Below are 18,832 nucleotides of genomic sequence, written 5' to 3'. Positions count from 1 at the left end.
GGATTCCCTGATGGTAAGGTTTAATAGTTCCATATTCTTTCTCCCATCCCTCAGGGGACTTTGCAAATACTTTTTTCTTATCTGGTTAATATACTCTAGGATATTTCTAGGCATTACAATAATCTGTACAGAATAAAAGAACTTCTTATTCTCTGCTTCCTGTGTTTCAGTTGTTCAAATGAACTATACAGATAGTTTGAATTAGATTATGCACTACAGAAAATTTTAGTTCCAGACCAAATAAACCTTTATTCCTATGGTCTCAAAGAGTATGTGTGGTTCTAAAGTATAGAACTGTCTTCCTTACCCATATGTTCTGAATTACTTTAATTCCAACCTGTTCAGCTTCATTCTTATCTGTAAATACCAGGTTATATATATAAAACACCCTCTCAAAATCCAGAAGTAATGATCACCACTCCGGACTTAATGTGTCTGTTCTAAAAGCTTGCAATTTAGGCCCCTGTTTTCTTATAAGCATTTTGTAAAGGTGACCATACCATTGTTGTTCTTTTGTTTCTGGCTTATTTTGTCTCACTAAATGTCCCACGTGTTCATTCACATCATTACATGCCTCATGACATCGTTCATTTTTGTAGCAGCACAACCTTCGTTCATAAGTATACACCATCGTTCGCCAATCTTCTTCTCCGTCAGTGGATCCTTTAGCCACCTGCATTCATCAGGCATCATGTAGAAGGCCCAAAATCCACAGTCCATCAACATTCTCAATTTTAGATAATTTCATTGTTACCAAGAGACAGAAAACCAATAAACACACCCTCGCAAATAGGAAATCTAAACCTCCTCTTAACTCTTGTCCCTCACCCCATCATTAACCTCTGCTGTTACTGTGGTAGTGCTGATGGTTTCCTTCTGAACATAGCTCATAGCATGCAGTAGGAGTTTTCCCCTGTGCCCTGAACCTAACACTCTTTATACAAGAAACATATCTTTGAAGTAATTCTTACTAGAACTCATTCATTTCTAACACGAATCCATTGAACACATAAGTCTATACAACCCCTTTTAATCTTGTTCATCTTCAATATGGTAATATTACTTATAGGCCCACTAGAGAACCACCTTCACTCCTATCTATTCCCTTACATTGGAGTTTAACCTCATTAGCTAACGGTTCACCCATCTCTAGCTTCTATGTATCTCTAAGTCCCCTGTATTCTGTATTATAAGCCTCTGATTCTACCTTTATGCTGGTCATAAAGGTGGAATCATACAGTATCCTGTTGTGTCTGGCTTATTTCACTCAGCATTACATCCTTATCCATCTTGTCATGTGCTTCAGGACGTCATTTTGTCTTACTGCTGCATAATATTCCTTTGTATGTATATACCACATTTTTTTGATCCAGTTGTCTGTTGATGGGCATTTGGTTGGTTTCCATCTTTTGGCAATTGTGAATAATGCTGCTATGAACATCGATGTGCTAATGTCTGTTTGTGTCATTGCTTTCAGGTCTTCTGGGTATATACCAAGTAGTGCTATTGCTAGATCATAGGGCAACTTGATATTTAGTTTCCTAAGGAACCGCCAGACAGTTTTCCATAGTGGCTGAATCATTATACATTCCCACCAGCAATGCATAAGTGTCCCAGTTTCTCTACGTCCTCTCCAACATTTATAGTTTCCTGTTTGTTTAATAGCAGACATTCTTATAAATGTAAGGTGGTATCTCATTGTAGTGTTGATCTGCATTTCCCTAATAGCCAGTGAAAATGAGCATCTCTACATGTGCTTTTGAGCCATCTGTATTTGCTCTTCAGAAGAAGGCCTATTCATATCTTTAGCCCATTTTATAATTGGGTTGTTTGTTCTTTGTTGTTGAGTTATATGATTTCTTTCTGTATACAGCAAATCAAACCTTTGTCTGATTCGTGATTTCCAATTATTTTCTCCCATTGAGTTGGCTGCCACTTCACCTTTTTGACAAAGTCTTTTGAGGTACACAAGCATTTGATTTTGAGGAGTTCCCATTTATCTATTTTTCCTTTTGTTGCTTGTGTTTTGGGTGTAAAGTTTAGAAAGCTACCTCCTATTACTAGGTCTTGAAGATGTTTCCCTACATCTTCTTCCAGAAGGTCTATGGTGCTAGTTCTTACGTTTAGGTATTTGATCTACTTTGAGTTAGTTTTTGTGTAGGCTGTAAGTTAGGAGTCCTCTTTCATTCTGTTGACTATTGATATCCAGTTCTTCCATGCCCAATTATTGAAAAGACTATTTTGTCCCAGGTCAGAGGATTTGGGGGCCTTGTCAAAAATCAGTTGACCATAGATTTGGTGGTCTACTTCTGCACTCTTGATTCAATTCCATTGGTCAGTGCTTCTGTCTTTGCTCCAGTACCATGCTGTTTTGAACACTGTGGCTTTATACCAGGTTTTAAAGTCAGGGAGTGTTAATTATCCTACTTCGTTCTTCCTTTTTAGGATACTTTTAGCTATTCGGGATCTCTTTCCTGTCCAGATGAATTTGGTAGTTAGCTTTTCCAAGTCTTCGAAGTAGAATTGTTGTGATTTTGATTGGTACTGTGTTAATCTGTAGATCCATTTGAGGAGAATTGACATCTTACCTATATTTAGCCTTCCTATCCATGAGCAGGGAATGTCTTTCCACCTATTTAGATGTCCTTTAATTTCTTTTAGTAATGTTAGGTATTTTTCAGTCTACAAGTCCCTTACTTCCTTAGTTAAGTTCATCCCTAAGTATTTGATTATTTTAGTTGCTGTTTTCAGTGGAATTTTTACCTTAACTGACTCCTCAGCTAGGTCATTGCTTGTGTATAGAAATGTGACTGATTTTTGCACAGTAATTTTATATCCCGCCACCTTGCAGAATTTGTTTATTAGCTCAAGTAACTTTGCTGTAGATTTCTCAGGCTCTTTCAAGTATAGTATCATATCATCTGCAAATAATGAGAGTTTTATTTCTTCCTTTCCAATTGGATGAATTTTATTTCTTTGTACTGCTTGATTGCTCTACGTAGAACTTCTTGCACGGTGTTGAATAATAGTGCTGACAGTGTGCATCTTTATCTTGTACCTGATCTTAGGGGGAAAGCTTTCAGTCTCTATCCGTTGAATATGATGCTGGCTATCGGCTTTTCGTATATTCCCTTTATCATATTGAGGTAGTTACTTTTGATTCCTATCTTTTGGAGCGTTTTTGTTTGTTTGTTTTTTCAGAAAAGGATGCTGAATTTTGTCAAATGCTTTTTCAGCATCAGTGGACATGATCATGTGAGTTTTCCCTTTTGATTTGTTAATGTGCTGTTATTACATTAATTGATTTTCTTTTGTTGAACCATCCTTGCATTCCTGGTATAAACCCCACTTGGTCATGGTGTATAATTCTTTTAATGTGTTGTTGGATTCGATTTGCTAATATTTTATTGAGAATTTTTGCATCTATGTTCATTTGGGAGATTAGCTTGTAGTTTTCCTTTCTTTGAGCATCTTTACACGGTTTTGGTATGAAAACGATGTTAGCATCATAAAATGAGTTAGGTAGAGTTCCTTTTTCCTCAGTTTTTTGAAGAACTTTGAGCAGGATTGGTGTCCGTTCTTTCTGGGATTTTTGTCAAAATTCCTCTGTGAAGCCATCTGGCCCTTGGCTTTTCTTTGTAGGAAGATTTTTGATGACTGATTGACTCTCTTTACTTGTGATTGGTTTGTTGAGATCTTCTATGTTTTTCTGAGTCAGTGTAGCTTGTTTGTGTGTCTCCAGGAATTTGCCCATTTCATCTAAGTTGTCTGGTTTGTTGGCATATAGTTGTTCATAGTATCCTCTTATGATTTATTTTATTTCTTCAGGGTCTGTGGTAACGCACCCCTTCTCATTTCTGGTTTTGTTTATTTGCATCCTCTCTCTTTTTATATGATCTGTCCTGGAGAATGTTCCATGAGCACTAGAGAAGAATGTGTAGCCTTGTGCTTTGGGGTGCAATGACCTATATATGTCTGTTAGGTCTAATTCATTTTCAACTTATTTAACTTCTCTATTTCCATGTTGGCCTTCTGTCTGGTTGTTCTATCTATAGAGGAGAGTGGTATATTGAAGTCTATTTACTATTATTGTTGAAACATCTATCACTTTCTTTAGTTTTGCCAGTGTCTGTCTCATGTACTTTGGAGCTCCTTGATTAGGACCATGAACATTTATGATTGTTCTGTCTTCTTGGTGAATTATCCCTTTAATTAGTATATACTGTCCTTCTCTGTTTCTTATAGTGTCTTTTTATTTAAAATCTATTTTATCCAATATTAGTATAGCTACTCCTGCTTTCTTTTGGTTACAACTTCATTGAAAATATTTTTCCATCCTTTTATTTTCAACCTATTGTATCCTTGTGTCTAATATGAGTCTCTTGTAAGCAGCATGTAGCTGGATTCTGTTTCTTAATCCATTCTGCCAGTCTGTATCTTTTAATTGGTAAGTTTAGTCCATTAACATTCAAAGTTATTACTGAAAAGGCATTCTTGATTCCACCTCTTATCTTTTTTTTTGTTTATTTGTCAGACTTATATATTCTTTCTCTTCTTTCTCTTTGTAGTCTTTAAATTACCCTTAGTGGTATCTTCACTTCTGTGCCCTTCTCCAGACCTCCCTCTCCTGTCTTTTTTTTTTTTTTCAGCAGGCAGAACTCCTTTTAGTATTTCTTGTAGGGTCGATCTCTTATTGACAAATTCTTTCAGAACTTTATGAAAACATTAATCTCTCCCTCAGTTTTGAAGGACATTTTGGCTGGGTACAGAATCCTTGGCTGGAAGTCTTTCTCTTTCAGGATCTTGAATGTATCATATCACTGCCTTCTCACCTCCAGGGTGCTAGTTGAGTAGTCTGAACTCAGTCTTATTTGGTTTCCCTTGGATGTTTTTCTCTCTGCTTTCAGGATTTTCTGCTTCTGTTCAGCATTTGACAGACTGATTAGTATATGCCTTGGGGAAAGCCTATTTGGATTTATTCTGTTTGGAGTTGGTTGGGCTTCTTTGACTTGTATATTTATGTTCTTTATGAGGGTTGGGAAGTTTTACCCCATAATAATTATATCCTAAACTTCTCTTCCTAGCCCTTTACTCCTCTCCTCTCCTTCTGGGACACCAGTGATTCTTATATTTGTGCACTTTGGTTTGTCTATCATTTCCCTGAGTTCCCATTCAATTTTTTCATCATTTTTGTCATTTGCTGTTTTGAGTCTCAAGGTCAATTATGCTGTCCTTTATATCACTTCTTCTTTCTTTTGTCTCTTCAAATCTGGTTGTTGTAGTTAGGTTCAGGTGTCAACTTGGCCAGGTGAAGGTAGATCTGTTGCTGTGGACATAAGTAAATGGTACTTGAACCTCATCTGTTGCTCATTACAACTGTAGTAGGCTAGGAGGTGTGCCTGCTGCAATGAATGGTGTTTGATTTAATTGGCTGGTGCTTAAATGAGAGAGCTCAAGGTAGCACAGCCCAAGCAGCTCAGCATACCTCATCTCAGCGCTTGCAGCTCAGCCCTTGGAGATGAAGAAAGAAATCACCCTGGGAAAAGTTGTTGGGATCCAGAGGCCTAGAGAGAAGGTCAGCAGATATCACCCTGTGCCTTCCCACATAAGAAAGAACCTTAGTTGAAAGTTAGCTGCCTTTCCTCTGAAGAACTAACGAAATAAATCCCCTTTTATTAAAAGCCAGTCCATCTCTGGTGTCTAGCAAACTAGAACACTGGTGTTGCCTCTGGTATATCTTTTATTTGGTCAGCAGTCTTTAATCTCAGTGATTTCTGCTATTTTTTATTTATTCTTCAAATTACTCTTTGTGCTCTTCTGTCTTCTTCATCTCCTTTATGTCATTTGCTATCCCCTTATTTTATCAAGTAAGTTGTATGAACATCTTTGATTAGTTGTTCCAACATCTGTGTCTCCTCTGTGTTTGAATTTGGTCATTAGACAGAGCTGTATCTGTCTGCATTATGATATGCGTAGTGATCATCTGCTCTCTTCATGGCATGTAAATATCTTGATTGATTTACTTTGGGAGTTCATTTCTTTCAGTAGTCTAAGGGCTTGTGTTTGTGGAACGGTTGTACAGCAGGGAGCAGGGCACGGAGTGGACTCCTTAGTATGGTGATTTGTTTCAGGGCAGGTATGGGTGCACATTGGGGATGTTATGCTGCTGCTTGTGAATGTGGGTGTCCAACGGCCAGGGAGGTTGTACCTGTGCGGGTGCACCAGTCTGGGCAGCGTAACCCTGGTATGTGCTGGTCTATGGCACGGGGCCCTTTGTGCACGTGCATAGAGCTGTGGCATCTGGTCGGCATTTCGTGGATTGGTGGCAGCTGTGGCCCTACTGCACAGATCAGCACGTTCTCAGAGCTGGGAAGTGATTTTGAGTGCTGTGCGCATACACGGTTCTAGGACTGCTATGAAGTGCGGTTTCCAGAGCTGAATGATGTGATTGGGGCCTGTACGCATGCGTGGGCCTGGGAGTGCCTTAAATGGATGCACTGAGCTCAGGGAGGCGGGGAGGGGGAGATTGTGCAACACTATAGGTGGGGGGCAGTGGTAGCCTAGGTTTGGAGGTTAATGCCAGCAAACTTTATGTGCTGTCAACAGCCTGCAGGGTACAGGGAGGGGAAGGTAGTGCTCAGGAGGTGTGCAGGAGAGATGGGTTGGGCTGCCTTTGGGGTGGAGGTGGGGGCCAGGTACGTGCACTGGGGGCATGTGGGGTAGGGGCGCATGGAGAGTAGGGATTGGGAGTGGGTGATGGGATTCAGGTGTGCGGGGTGAGTCGCCAGTCATGGGGCTGTGCTGGTGAGGGTAGCATACCTGAGGAATGCGGCCTGGCTTACTCCCCGGTCCCGCGTTCCTGTCTGAGCTCTCCTGTAGCTTCCAGTTTTCTGCCTCTCAGTTCCTCAGTACCTGCAACCAGGGCTGCCAGATGTGGTACAGAAGGCTCTCCCAGGTCAGCTGTACTCCCAAATTACTGCCTAAGTTGCCCTCCTGTCCCTTCTCTAACTTTTCCATGGAGCAGGGCTAATCTTGAGCTATTCTAGTCAGCCATCTTCCCTGAAGTCCATATTATATATATTTTTAAGTCATCTTGGCCATGGTGTATTAATGTTTAGACAAAAATGAATAACTTAATGAAGCAGTAAATGTATTTTTTTAAGGGATTTTATGTGCATTTATTTGTTTTTTAATATTTGTATTGACACAGTCCATACATGGTGTACAATCAGTGGCCTACGATATCATATAGTTGTATATTTATCACCATGATTATTTTTTAGAACATTTGTATCATTCTAGAAAAAGAAAAAAAACCTCATACATCCCAAACCCCTTACACCTCCCTCTCAGTGACCACTAGTATTTCCACCTACCCAATTTATGTACATTTGTTTTATGTGCAAATTCAAACAATTGTGTTAATTACTGTTTATAAATCCATGCAAGTCTTTTAAAAGATCTTAAGAAATTTTGTTTTTGTTCTGGTACTTTTCTTGAAATATATTTCTTGATCTTTTTACATTTCAGGAAAAAAATAAAAACAGTAATGAAGGAATTGAACCAGTATCACAGAAAGGAAAAAATATACCTTCATCAGGTCCAAATGAAGACAGATCCAAAGCTTGTAAAAAGTCAAACCCTTATGGAGAATGGCAAGAAATCAAACAAGAGATTGAGTCACAGTAAGTCCCTGAAACTTAAATTATCCCACTGTTATATATTGCAAATATTTTACATCCCAATGCTTCCATAAATTCCGGTAACTAATTTAAGAAATATTATGTTCATTACATGTGCAGCTCATTTCCTTTATTTCTAGAATGGTTTTTTTTTAATTAAATATTTTTTAAAGTAAGCTAATAGGTAATTCCTACCAAAATGTGACATTGCTATTACCTCAAATTCACGCTCTCACACCATGTTTACATGCAGTTCTCATACTTCACCATCATTTTAGCAGAGATGCTAGCAGAGATGCATGTTCAGTAAATGCTTCATGTAGTTTATATCTGAAGGTTAGAAAAAAGCACTTCCTCTGTTACTGTCTTGATAATTTATCCAAAAATTTTCAGTTGGTGTTCAAAAAACAGAACAGTTTTATGATTTAAACAGGATCACAGTAAAGATGTTATGTGATTTATATTACTAGCTTGTTTGTTGAAATCAGTTATTGTCTTAAGAACATTTAAATAAAGGAAGGTGTTTCTCCCAGTTTTAGAGATTGGTGTTTGTTTCCTAGATGCTTAAAAAAATCTTGAGAAAAAAAAAGAGTGCCTACATAGTAAACATTACTTGCTGAAACATTAATGCTTTCAAATGGTAGCTCTGGATCATTGCTTTGTGGCTATGCTTTAGTGAAATTATTTTTAAAACTATTCTTTAATGAAAAGACCATATTTTTTTTCCACAAAATAGAGTAATAGAAGTTTTGGACAGTTTTATTTATTGTTCTAATTAGAATTGATTTCCTGGGGATAATATAAGATAATATACCTTAGGAATACTATTAAAAGTTATTATGAAATCTTCAGGGTTGTAGTTGTATTTAAATTTAATAAAATATTGGGTATTTTAGTGCTTAATGATGTGCCAAATGTTGTGATAAGCATTTGATCTATATTTTGAAGTTATAGAAATAATATACTGCTATATTTTTTCAGCCCCAAGTGATCTCTTGAGTGATTTAGGATAGGAAGATAGTCCTACTATGCCAACATCTACTGTACTTCGTGCTTCAAAGCTGTGATTTTTTTCTGTTGGTTTTACTTCCTGATTCTCTTTGATGTCCTAATTATTTTAGTCAAATATCCAAACTCATTGTTAATAATAATGAGAGTGGGCATTTTTGTTTCTAATTTCAATAAAAATATCTCAAAATTTATGTTAAGGATTATATTGACTATTAATTTAAAATAGATAATCATTAGCATGTTAAGGAAGTATGCTTTATTTCTAGATTTTTCAAGGATTATTCTTAAAAAAAAAATTGATTATGCAAAATTTAGAAGCCGTAGCTTTGATATGAAAACAGTTTGGGAAATGCCAGTCTGTTTTGCTTTATTTTTGTTAAATGTGTGGTATGTTTATTAGATTTTGATATCCAGGTTATGCTGAATAAAATGAGTTAGGTAGTTTTCCTTTTTTTTTTTTTTTTTTTTTTTAGTGTTTTGTAATGGTTAATAGTTTCTATACTCTGGGATTTTTTTGAAAGAAATCTGTAGTAAAATACTCTGGCTCTGGAGTTTTGTCTGGAGATGATTTTTTTTCATAGTTTTTTCCGTCTTTTGGTTACTATCTGTGTGTCTCTCTAGGCAAGTTGCCTAATCTAACCTGAGCCTCAATTTTTTCATCTACAGAAGGCATAATAATAGTTCTGTGTAATTTCAAATTTATGAAGATGAATAAATTAGAAAAGTTAAAACATTTAGCACAATGTACTCATTTGGTAAGTAGAACACCTGAGCTCTCAAACAGTGTTGCATGCTGCTGCCGTTCGTGGTAGTGGTGCTGGTAATGATATAGTAAAAGTAGCAGTCACTTATCTTAAGCAACTAATTTTCTCTTAAGTCAGTTTTTGGTAGTTTATATTTTCCCCTAACATATTGAATCAAGGGTTAAAATTTTATCACATACAGTAAACCTTCTATATAGTTAAATTTTCTGAGTTTTCAAATCCTTCTTTTAAAATTTGGAGAGTTTTTCTTTATTCTTTGGTGATGAGATTTGCCAAAGGATATTTGAAATTTTGTTTTTCCTCAGTGAACCTGCTGTTGTATTTGTCTGTTCTGTTAATGCTTCCATTTATTAGTTGATTCTCTGTTTCTTACTTCGTTTCTACTTTTATTTTTATAATTTTCTTTCTTTGACTTTTCTTATATTTTCCTTGGTTTTGTCCTGACGTTCTTCAGATGAACACTTAAAGAGTATTGGCAAAAAGGGTAAGGGTAAGGAAGGGTATGTTCCCATTTCTTAATGAAAGCAGTTAAACCTGTTAATGTGTCCCTTTAATTTAATTCTGCCCTTATGTCCCATCAATTTTTTTTAAGGAGGGGGTGCATGATCAGGGAATCAAAACCTTTCTCTTTCTGCCAGTTTTATTCTCTATCTCTTCGGGACTGCATTCTCTAAACGGGGAAATGTAAGTTCCTAACGGATTTTGTACCCTTCTGCTTCTAGCTAGAGTTGAGTTGAATGTAGTGATCTTTCTGGTTCTTGTTCAAATATTTCATGGTTGGAACTGATGGGTGTGACATGACTTACTTGTTCTTTTTCAGACCTTTTGACTATTCAGGGTGTGCATACTGGGATAGGCTCTTGTTCACCTTGTACCAGTCCCAGGAAAATAAGTTTCTATAAATAAATACCTCTCCCATAATCATATACCTTTTAATGCTAATCTAATATAAAGCACAAACATTTGCTTAGAGGATGCATCCTTTGTACAATAGGAATAAAAGAATGGATGAGATTTCTCCTGACATGTGTCCACCTAAATAAGTGCTCAATATCTTAAGTAATATTGTACAATCAGTGTTTTAAACATTTCCTACTCTAAAATTATCAACTTCTCACTTCCCACTATTATTTGCTGTTATGAGAACGGAGATCATGGAACTTTGGTGGGCTCACAGGGTATGTGAAAAAGTTTGTGTCTTACTCTGTCAAACAATGGTTTTATTTTTACTTCTGTTCCAGTGAGGAGGTAGACTTGGAACTCCCAAGCTTTGAAAATGAATACGTATCAACTTCCGAAGGTGATGTTGCTGGAGAACCAAAAGTGATATTTAAAGAAAAAACAGTCACTTCCCTTGGAGTTGTGGCAGATGGAGTGGCTCCAGTCTTTAAAAAGAGAAGACTTGAAAATGGAAAATCTAGAAATTTAAGGCAACGAGGTGATGATCAGTAAACGAGCTTCTTGTATATGCTTGGTGGACAAAATGGAGACTAGCTATATTAAAGCTCCTGTGTTCGTTTCTAAGTACTTTGATGCTAGAAATTTAGATCTATTCTAAATTGTATTTTATGTGCGTTATAATAAATTTTTCATGTGAAACTTATTTTTGTTCCTAAAATGGAAGCTTACCATATTGCATTGTTATACAGTGTATTATATTCAGTGTCTAAAAATTGCTCTAATTATGTCATAATTTAAGATGCTATGTATCTGCTATTTAAAACATGGGAAAGCAAGGTTTTTTTTTCCATTCCTCTTGATATGAACGTACTTATCCTGCACTGAAATGCATTATTTTTGCACATTGATGTTAACTATTATTCAAGAAATAAGACTCAGACCACATAAGAGAAAATTCACAGCTCAGTGATGATTCAGTTCTGAGGATCCTGTCAGAAGGCTGATGTAGAAAATGTCTGCATATTAGCTTACTTCACTCAGTTTAAGATCAAGTGCCAAGAACCAGGACTATAGCTCAGGTACTTCAAATGTAGTGCTTAATAAGGAGTGAAACAGTTTACCCCTCTTCAGGTCAAAGCAACAACCATTACTCAAGCATTTTACTCTGAGCCAAGCATTATGCTAGGAACTGGGAATATAAAGATGAGTGAGACATACCAATTTCTTCAGTAGTTCACATTCTAGCATTCTTTTTTTCCATCCAGTCATGCACTCTGTTTAGCAGCCTTATATGTCCTGGAAAATATTTTTTTTAATATTTATTTAAAGCTGGGTAGATGAAGGCACAAACTCTAATGTATAAGATCTCTGGTTTCAGTTATAATCTTTAGAGCTCATTTTGACAAATTAGAAATTTCCTGTTTCTAGTTAAATTTCTTAAGTGGAATTTTCTCACTAAGTACATTGGAACTAGGTCCTTTCCCTTTACAACTCCTATAAAAATTATATTTTTTATAAATTGTACAATATTTAACTTTTGCCTTTTTCAAGTTATTAGTGTATATGTGAAAATGATAGCTTATTAAAAATTTCATGAAAGTAGATTATTGTTTTTCTTCTTATACTGATTATAGTCAACTTAGCATGGGTGATATTTGTCTTATTATTTCTTCACTCTACCTATCTGGGTATTTGATAAAAATGACATTATGAAGAAGTACTGTAGAATTCCTGATAGCTCATTATTATCTGGCTAATCAGTGCATTTTGGTATTTAACTGTTTTTTCATTTGGGAAAGATAATAGATTATAACTGGAATGCTGCCACACTTTCCCCACTTTTAGCTCCTATAAACTAGGCAATTGACATTTTTAAAACCATGCCTCAGTGTGTAAACTTTCTTATGAGGCATTTTAAGACTATTTCCTTTACCTTTGAAATAAGACAGTGTTCTCAAAAGTAAGATAAATCTCCTTAAACTAAACCTGGTTTTAAGGGTTTTTCAGAAAAGACAAGATAAAACTCAAGAATTTTAGCAAATCACATCTTGAAAAATAGTACTTTTCTATTTGCTTTGAAAGAATAAGTGAAAGTAAATCTGCTTAAAATTACCTGGATTTTTTCAGGAGTTAAATATTTGATATGATGATTTCTATTATTACTTTTCTATTTTATTATATATGTTATTAGGAGATTTTTAAAGTAATTTTTATATTGTAAAAATAATCCAGATAATAAATAAAAAACGCAAGCCCCAATAATCTTTGACACATACACACAAACCCACGACCACTGTGGTTTTGCTGTTTTATATTTTAAATGTGTCAACCCTTACAGTGTGTGGGTAATGCTTATACTCTGAATGAAGTCATAGTCAAAGAAGCACAATCTAAACAGCCAAAAGTAGGTGCTTTTTAATGCAGCCGCAATAAATTCTGGTAAAAGTACTGGGAAGAACAATCCTATCAGATATATATTTTTTAAATATTAAAAAGCTATTAATAAAGTAGTACGGCATTTGCCCACATACATGTTTCTGTTTGTTAGTGCCAGAACCAAATACTTTTTAAAGCAGATAGCTTTGTGTTACCTTTTTTTTTCCTTTTTCAGAATATTCATATTCTTATCCATTCATTACTTCAAGTAACATTTTGTCAAGTTATTTCCTCTGCCCTTCCTCCCAAAAATTCTTGGCAATTTTGGTCATATGCCTATTGAGTTGGTAAGAATTCCATCTTTCTGATGTTCATTCTTATCAATCAACATTGTCTTAACGTCCTGCTTCGTAAGAGTGGATTTTTCCATTTATGCCATATATACATATATTAATTAATGATAACTATCTTTATTTTCCTTTGAAAAAATTTACTATAGAAAATTTTAACATATACACAAGTAGAGAATATAATGAACTATCAAGTAGGCATCGCTATAGCTTCAGCAATCGTCAACTCATAGCTATTTTGAATAATTTATACCCAACTTAGTTCTCCACCCCCAATATACACTGGACTTTTTTCAGAAAATTCTAGATCTATCACTCCATCTGTAAATATTTTTTAATGTATTCCAAAAAGATAGCTTTATAAAATTCATAACAGTACCATTATCATTTTTTCAAATGTTAGATCTTTATATTTTTAACTTTTTTTATTGTATAGTATAACATATACAAAGCAAAGAAATAAAAAAGCAATAGTTTTCAAAGCACTCTTCAACAAGTACTTACAGGACAGTATTTCATGGGCTACCATATGATCCTCTCGTATTTTTCCTTCTAGATGCTCCAGAATATAGGAGGCTAGAGGGCTTAACTATTTTATCATCACAATTGACTTTTTTCTTCTCTTTTTGTGAAAAATAACATATATACAAAAAAGCTATGAATTTCAAAGAACGGCACCACAATTAGTGGTAGAACATAGTTCAGAGTTTGAATGGTTATGCTTACACAATTTTAAGTTTTTACTTCTAGCTGTTCTAAAATACTGGAGACTAAAAGAGAAATCAATTTAATGTTTCAGCAATCATATTCGTTTGTTAAATCCTATCTTCTCTGTATAACTCCACCATCACCTTTGATCTTTCCATACCTCTCTTTAGGGTTGTTTGGGCTATGGCAAATTTAAATTTTTCATATTGGAAGGGCCTGTCACTAACATGGGGTAGGGAGATAAAACTATCTGATGTTCTGGAGTTTCAGGACTTTTCTGGACCAGGAACCCATCTGGAGGTTGTAAGTTTCTGGAAAGTTACTCTAGTGCATGGAACTCTTGTGTTCTCCTAGGTGTTCTTTAGGATGGGCTGGAATGATCCTGGTTGGGGGTTCCCAGGTTATTATAGGTAGCAATGTCTACCTGAAGCTGGCATAAGAGCAACCTCCAGGGTAATATCTCAACTCTATTTGAACTCTGTCTGCCACTGATACTGTATTAATTACACTTCTTCTCCCCCTTTTGGTCAGGATGGAATTGTTGATCCCATGATGCCAGGTCTGGATGCATCCCTGGGAGTCATCTTCCACATCGCCAGAGAGACTTTCACCCCTTGATATCATGTCCCATGTAAGGGGGGAGGGCAATGATTTCACTTGCAGAGTTGGGGTTGGAGTGAGACAACATGTGAGTAAATAACAGAGGTAACTCTTAGGCATGCCTATAGGTAGTCTAAGCTTTTCCGCTACCTACATAAGCTTCACAAGAGTAAGCCTCATGATCGAGGGCATGGCCTATTGATTTGGGTATCCGTAAAGTTTGACACAGTATCAGGGGATTTCCTGATGGTAAGGTTTAATAGTAGCATTTTCTTTCTCCCATCCCTCAGGGGACTTAGCCAATACTTTCTGATTATCTGCTTAATATACTCGAGGATGTTTCCAGGCATTACAATAATCTCTACAGGGTTAAGGATCTCTTTCTTATTCTGTGCTGCCTATGTTTCAGTTGTTCAAATAAGCTGTGCAGATAAATTGAATTGGATTATGCACTACAGAAAATTTCAGTTCCAGACCAAATAAACCTTTCTTACATCGGTCTCAAGTGGTATGTATGGTTCTACAATATAGACACTGTCTTCCTTAGCCCTATGTTCTGAACTACTTTAACCCCACCTGTTCGGCTATTTTTTCACCACTCCAGATTTAATGTGTCTACTCTAAAAGCTTACAATCTAGGCCCCTATTTTCTTATAAGCATTTTCTAAAGGTGACCATACCATTTTTGTTCCTTTGTTTCTGGCTTATTTTGTCTCACTAAATGTCTCACAAGTTCATGTCGTTGCATGCCTCATGACTTTGTTCCTTTTTGTAGCAGCACAACCTTCGTTCATGAGTATACACCATTGTTCACCAATCTACTTCTCTGTCAGTGCATCCTTCAGCCACCTGCATTCATTGGGCATCATGTATAGGGCCCAAAGTCCACAGTCCATCAACATTCTCAATTTTAGATAACTTCATTGTTCCCAAGAGAAAGAAAACCAATAAACACACCCTCACCAAATAGGAAATCTTAACCTCCTCTTACCTTTTATCCCTTCCCCCATTATTTACCTCTGCTGTTGCTGTGGTAGTGCTGATGGTTTCCTTTCGAACATAACTCATAGCATACAATAGCACTTTTCCCCTGTACCATGGACTCAAACACTCTTTATACAAGAATTATATCTTTGAAGTAATTCTTGCAAGAACTAATACATATTCTAATATTACTCAGTGGGAGTCTATACAACCCCTTTCAATCTTGTTCATCTTCAATTATAGGCCCACTAGAGAACCACCTTCACTCCTATTTCCTTACATTGGAGTTCAACCTCATTAGCTAATGGTTCACGCATCTCTAGCTTCTATGTATCTCTAAGTCTCCTATATTCTGTAATTTAAGCATCTGATTCTACCTTTATGCTGGCCATAAAAGTGGAATCATACAGTTATCTATCCTTTTGCGTCTGGTCAATTTCACTCAGTATTATGTCCTCAAGGCTCATCCATCTTGTCATGTGCTTCAGGATGTCATTTTATCTTACTGCTGCATAATATTCCATCATGTATATAGCACATTTTGTTGATTCACTAGTCTGTTGATGGGCATCTGGTTTGTTTCCATCTTCTAGCAATTGTGAATAATGCTGCTATGAATATCAGTGTGCAAATGTCTGTTTGTGTAGTTTCTTTCAAGTCTTCTGGGTATATACCAAGTAAGTGCTATTGCTGGATCATAGGACAACTCAATATTTAGTTTCCTAAGGAACCGCCAAACAGTCTTCCATAGTGGTTGTGCCATTATGCATTCCCACCAGCAGTGCACAATTATCCCAGTTTCTCTACATCCTCTCCAACATTTATAGTTTCCTGTTTGTTTAATAGCAGCCATTCTTATAGGTGTGAGGTGGTATCTCATTGTAGTCTTCATCTGCATTTCCCTTATAGCCAATGAAAATTGAGCATCTCTTCATGTGCTTTTTCTTCTTTATTTTTCTTTCTTTTCTTTGGCATAGACAGGCACTGGGAATCGAACCCGGGTCTCTGGTATGGCATAGAGAACTCTGCCAGCTAAGCCACCATGGCCCACCCTTTTCATGTGTTTTTTAGAAATCTGTATTTGCTCTTCAGAAAAATATTTAGCCCATTTTATAATTGGGTTGTTTGTTCTTTGTTGTTGAATTGTATGATTTCTTTCTGTATACAAGAAATCAAACCGTTGTCCAATATGTGATTTCCAAATATTTTCTCCCATTGATTTGGCTGCTTCTTCACCTTTTTTTTTTTTCCTTAATATTTTAATTGACAAATCTTCACACACATTCAGTCCATACATGGTGTAAATCAGTGGCTCACAATATCATCACATAGTTGTGTATTCATCACCATAATCATTTTTAGAACATTTGCACCACTCCAGAAAAAGAAACAAAAAGAAAAAACTCATCTATCCCATATCCCTTACCCCTCCCACTCATTGATCACTAGTATTTCAATCTACTCAATTTATTTGACCTCTTATCCTCCATATTATCTATTTATTTTTTTTATTAATTAAAAAAAATTAACTAACACAACATTAGAAATCAATCCATTCTACATATGCAATCAGTAATTCTTAATATCACCACATAGGTGTATGGTCATCATTTCTCAGTACATATGCATCGATTTAGAGAAAGAAATAGCACGACAACAGAAAAAGAAATAAAGTGATAACACAGAGAAAACACAAATAAAAATAAAAAGTACAAAAATATATAACAGAAAGAAAAAAAAAAAAACTATAGATCAGATGCAGCTTCATTCAGCGTTCCAACATAATTACATTACAGTTAGGCAGTATTGTGCTGACCATTTTTTTTTTTTTTTTTAAGACATCATACCATTCTACATATGCAATCAGTAATTCTTAACATCATCACAAAGATGCATGATCATCGTTTCTTAGTACATTTGCATCGGTTTAGAAGAACTAGCAGTATAACAGAAAAAAATATAGAATGTTAATATAGAGAAAAAAAATAAAAGTAATAATAGTAAAGTCAAAACAAACAAAACAAAACAAAACAAGAACCTATCGCTCGGATGCAGCTTCGTTCAGTATTTTAACATGATTACTTTACAATTAGGTATTATTGTGCTGTCCATTTTTGAGTCTTTGTATCTAGTCCTGTTGCACAGTCTGTATTCCATCAGCTCCAATTACCCATTATCTTACCCTGTTTCTAACTCCTGCTGAACTCTGTTACCAATGACATATTCCAAGTTTATTCTCGAGTGTCGATTCACATCATTGGGACCATACAGTATTTGTCTTTTAGTTTTTGGCTAGACTCACTCAGCATAATGTTCTCTAGGTCCATCCATGTTATTACATGCTTCATAAGTTTATCCTGCCTTAAAGCTGCATAATATTCCATCGTATGTATATACCACAGTTTGTTTAGCCACTCGTCTGTTGATGGACATTTTGGCTGTTTCCATCTCTTTGCAATTGTAAATAACGCTGCTATAAACATTGGTGTGCAAATGTCTGTTTGAGTTTTTGCCCTTAATTCCTTTGAGTAGATTCCCAGCAATGGTATTGCTGGGTCGTATGGCAATTCTATATTCAGCTTTTTGAGGAACCGCCAAACTGTTTTCCACAGTGGTTGCACCATTTGGCATTTCCACCAACAGTGGATAAGTGTGCCTCTTTCACCGCATCCTCTCCAGCACTTGTCATTTTCTGTTTTGTTGATAATGGCCATTCTGGTGGGTGTGAGATGATATCTCATTGTGGTTTTGATTTGCATTTCTCTAATGGCCAGGGACATTGAGCATCTCTTCATGTGTCTTTTGGCCATTTGTATTTCCTCCTCTGAGAGGTGTCTATTCAAGTCTTTTTCCCATTTTGTAATTGGGTTGGCTATCTTTTTGTTGTTGAGTTGAACAATCTCATTATAAATTCTGGATACTAGACCTTTATCTGATATGTCGTTTCCAAATATTGATTCCCATTGTGTAGGCTGTCTTTCTACTTTCTTGATGAAGTTCTTTGATGCACAAAAGAGTTTAATTTTGAGGAGTTCCCATTTATTTATTTCCTTCTTCAGTGCTCTTGCTTTAGGTGTAAGGTCCATAAAACCGCCTCCAATTGTAAGATTCATAAGATATCTCCCGACATTTTCCTCTAACTGTTCTATGGTCTTAGACCTAATGTTTAGATCTTTGATCCATTTTGAGTTAACTTTTGTGTAGGGTGTGAGATATGGGTCTTCTTTCATTCTTTTGCATATGGATATCCAGTTCTCTAGGCACCATTTATTGAAGAGACTGTTCTGTCCCAGGTGAGTTGGCTTGACTGCCTTATCAAAGATCAAATGTCCATAGATGAGAGGGTCTATATCTGAGCACTCTATTCGATTCCATTGGTCGATATATCTATCTTTATGCCAGTACCATGCTGTTTTGACCACTGTGGCTTCATAATATGCCTTAAAGTCAGGCAGCG

The 18,832-nt window shown here is 36.0% G+C and overlaps 1 protein-coding gene across 1 annotated transcript in view; it reads left to right on the top strand.

Moving 5' to 3' along the window:
• WBP4 (WW domain binding protein 4) overlaps window positions 1–11,959 on the top strand; it is a 39,300-nt gene extending 27,341 nt beyond the window's left edge. Inside the window, exons 9-10 of the mRNA XM_077158383.1 lie at window positions 7,531–7,685; window positions 10,699–11,959. Coding sequence (XP_077014498.1) covers window positions 7,531–7,685; window positions 10,699–10,909 — 366 coding nt within the window. The 3' untranslated portion in view covers window positions 10,910–11,959. The remainder of the gene's footprint in view (window positions 1–7,530; window positions 7,686–10,698) is intronic.
• The last annotated feature ends 6,873 nt before the right edge of the window (window positions 11,960–18,832 follow it).

This window comes from Tamandua tetradactyla, chromosome 4, assembly GCF_023851605.1.
Source record: "Tamandua tetradactyla isolate mTamTet1 chromosome 4, mTamTet1.pri, whole genome shotgun sequence".
NCBI lineage: Eukaryota > Metazoa > Chordata > Mammalia > Pilosa > Myrmecophagidae > Tamandua > Tamandua tetradactyla.
This window is presented reverse-complemented; position numbering and strand designations above follow the sequence as displayed.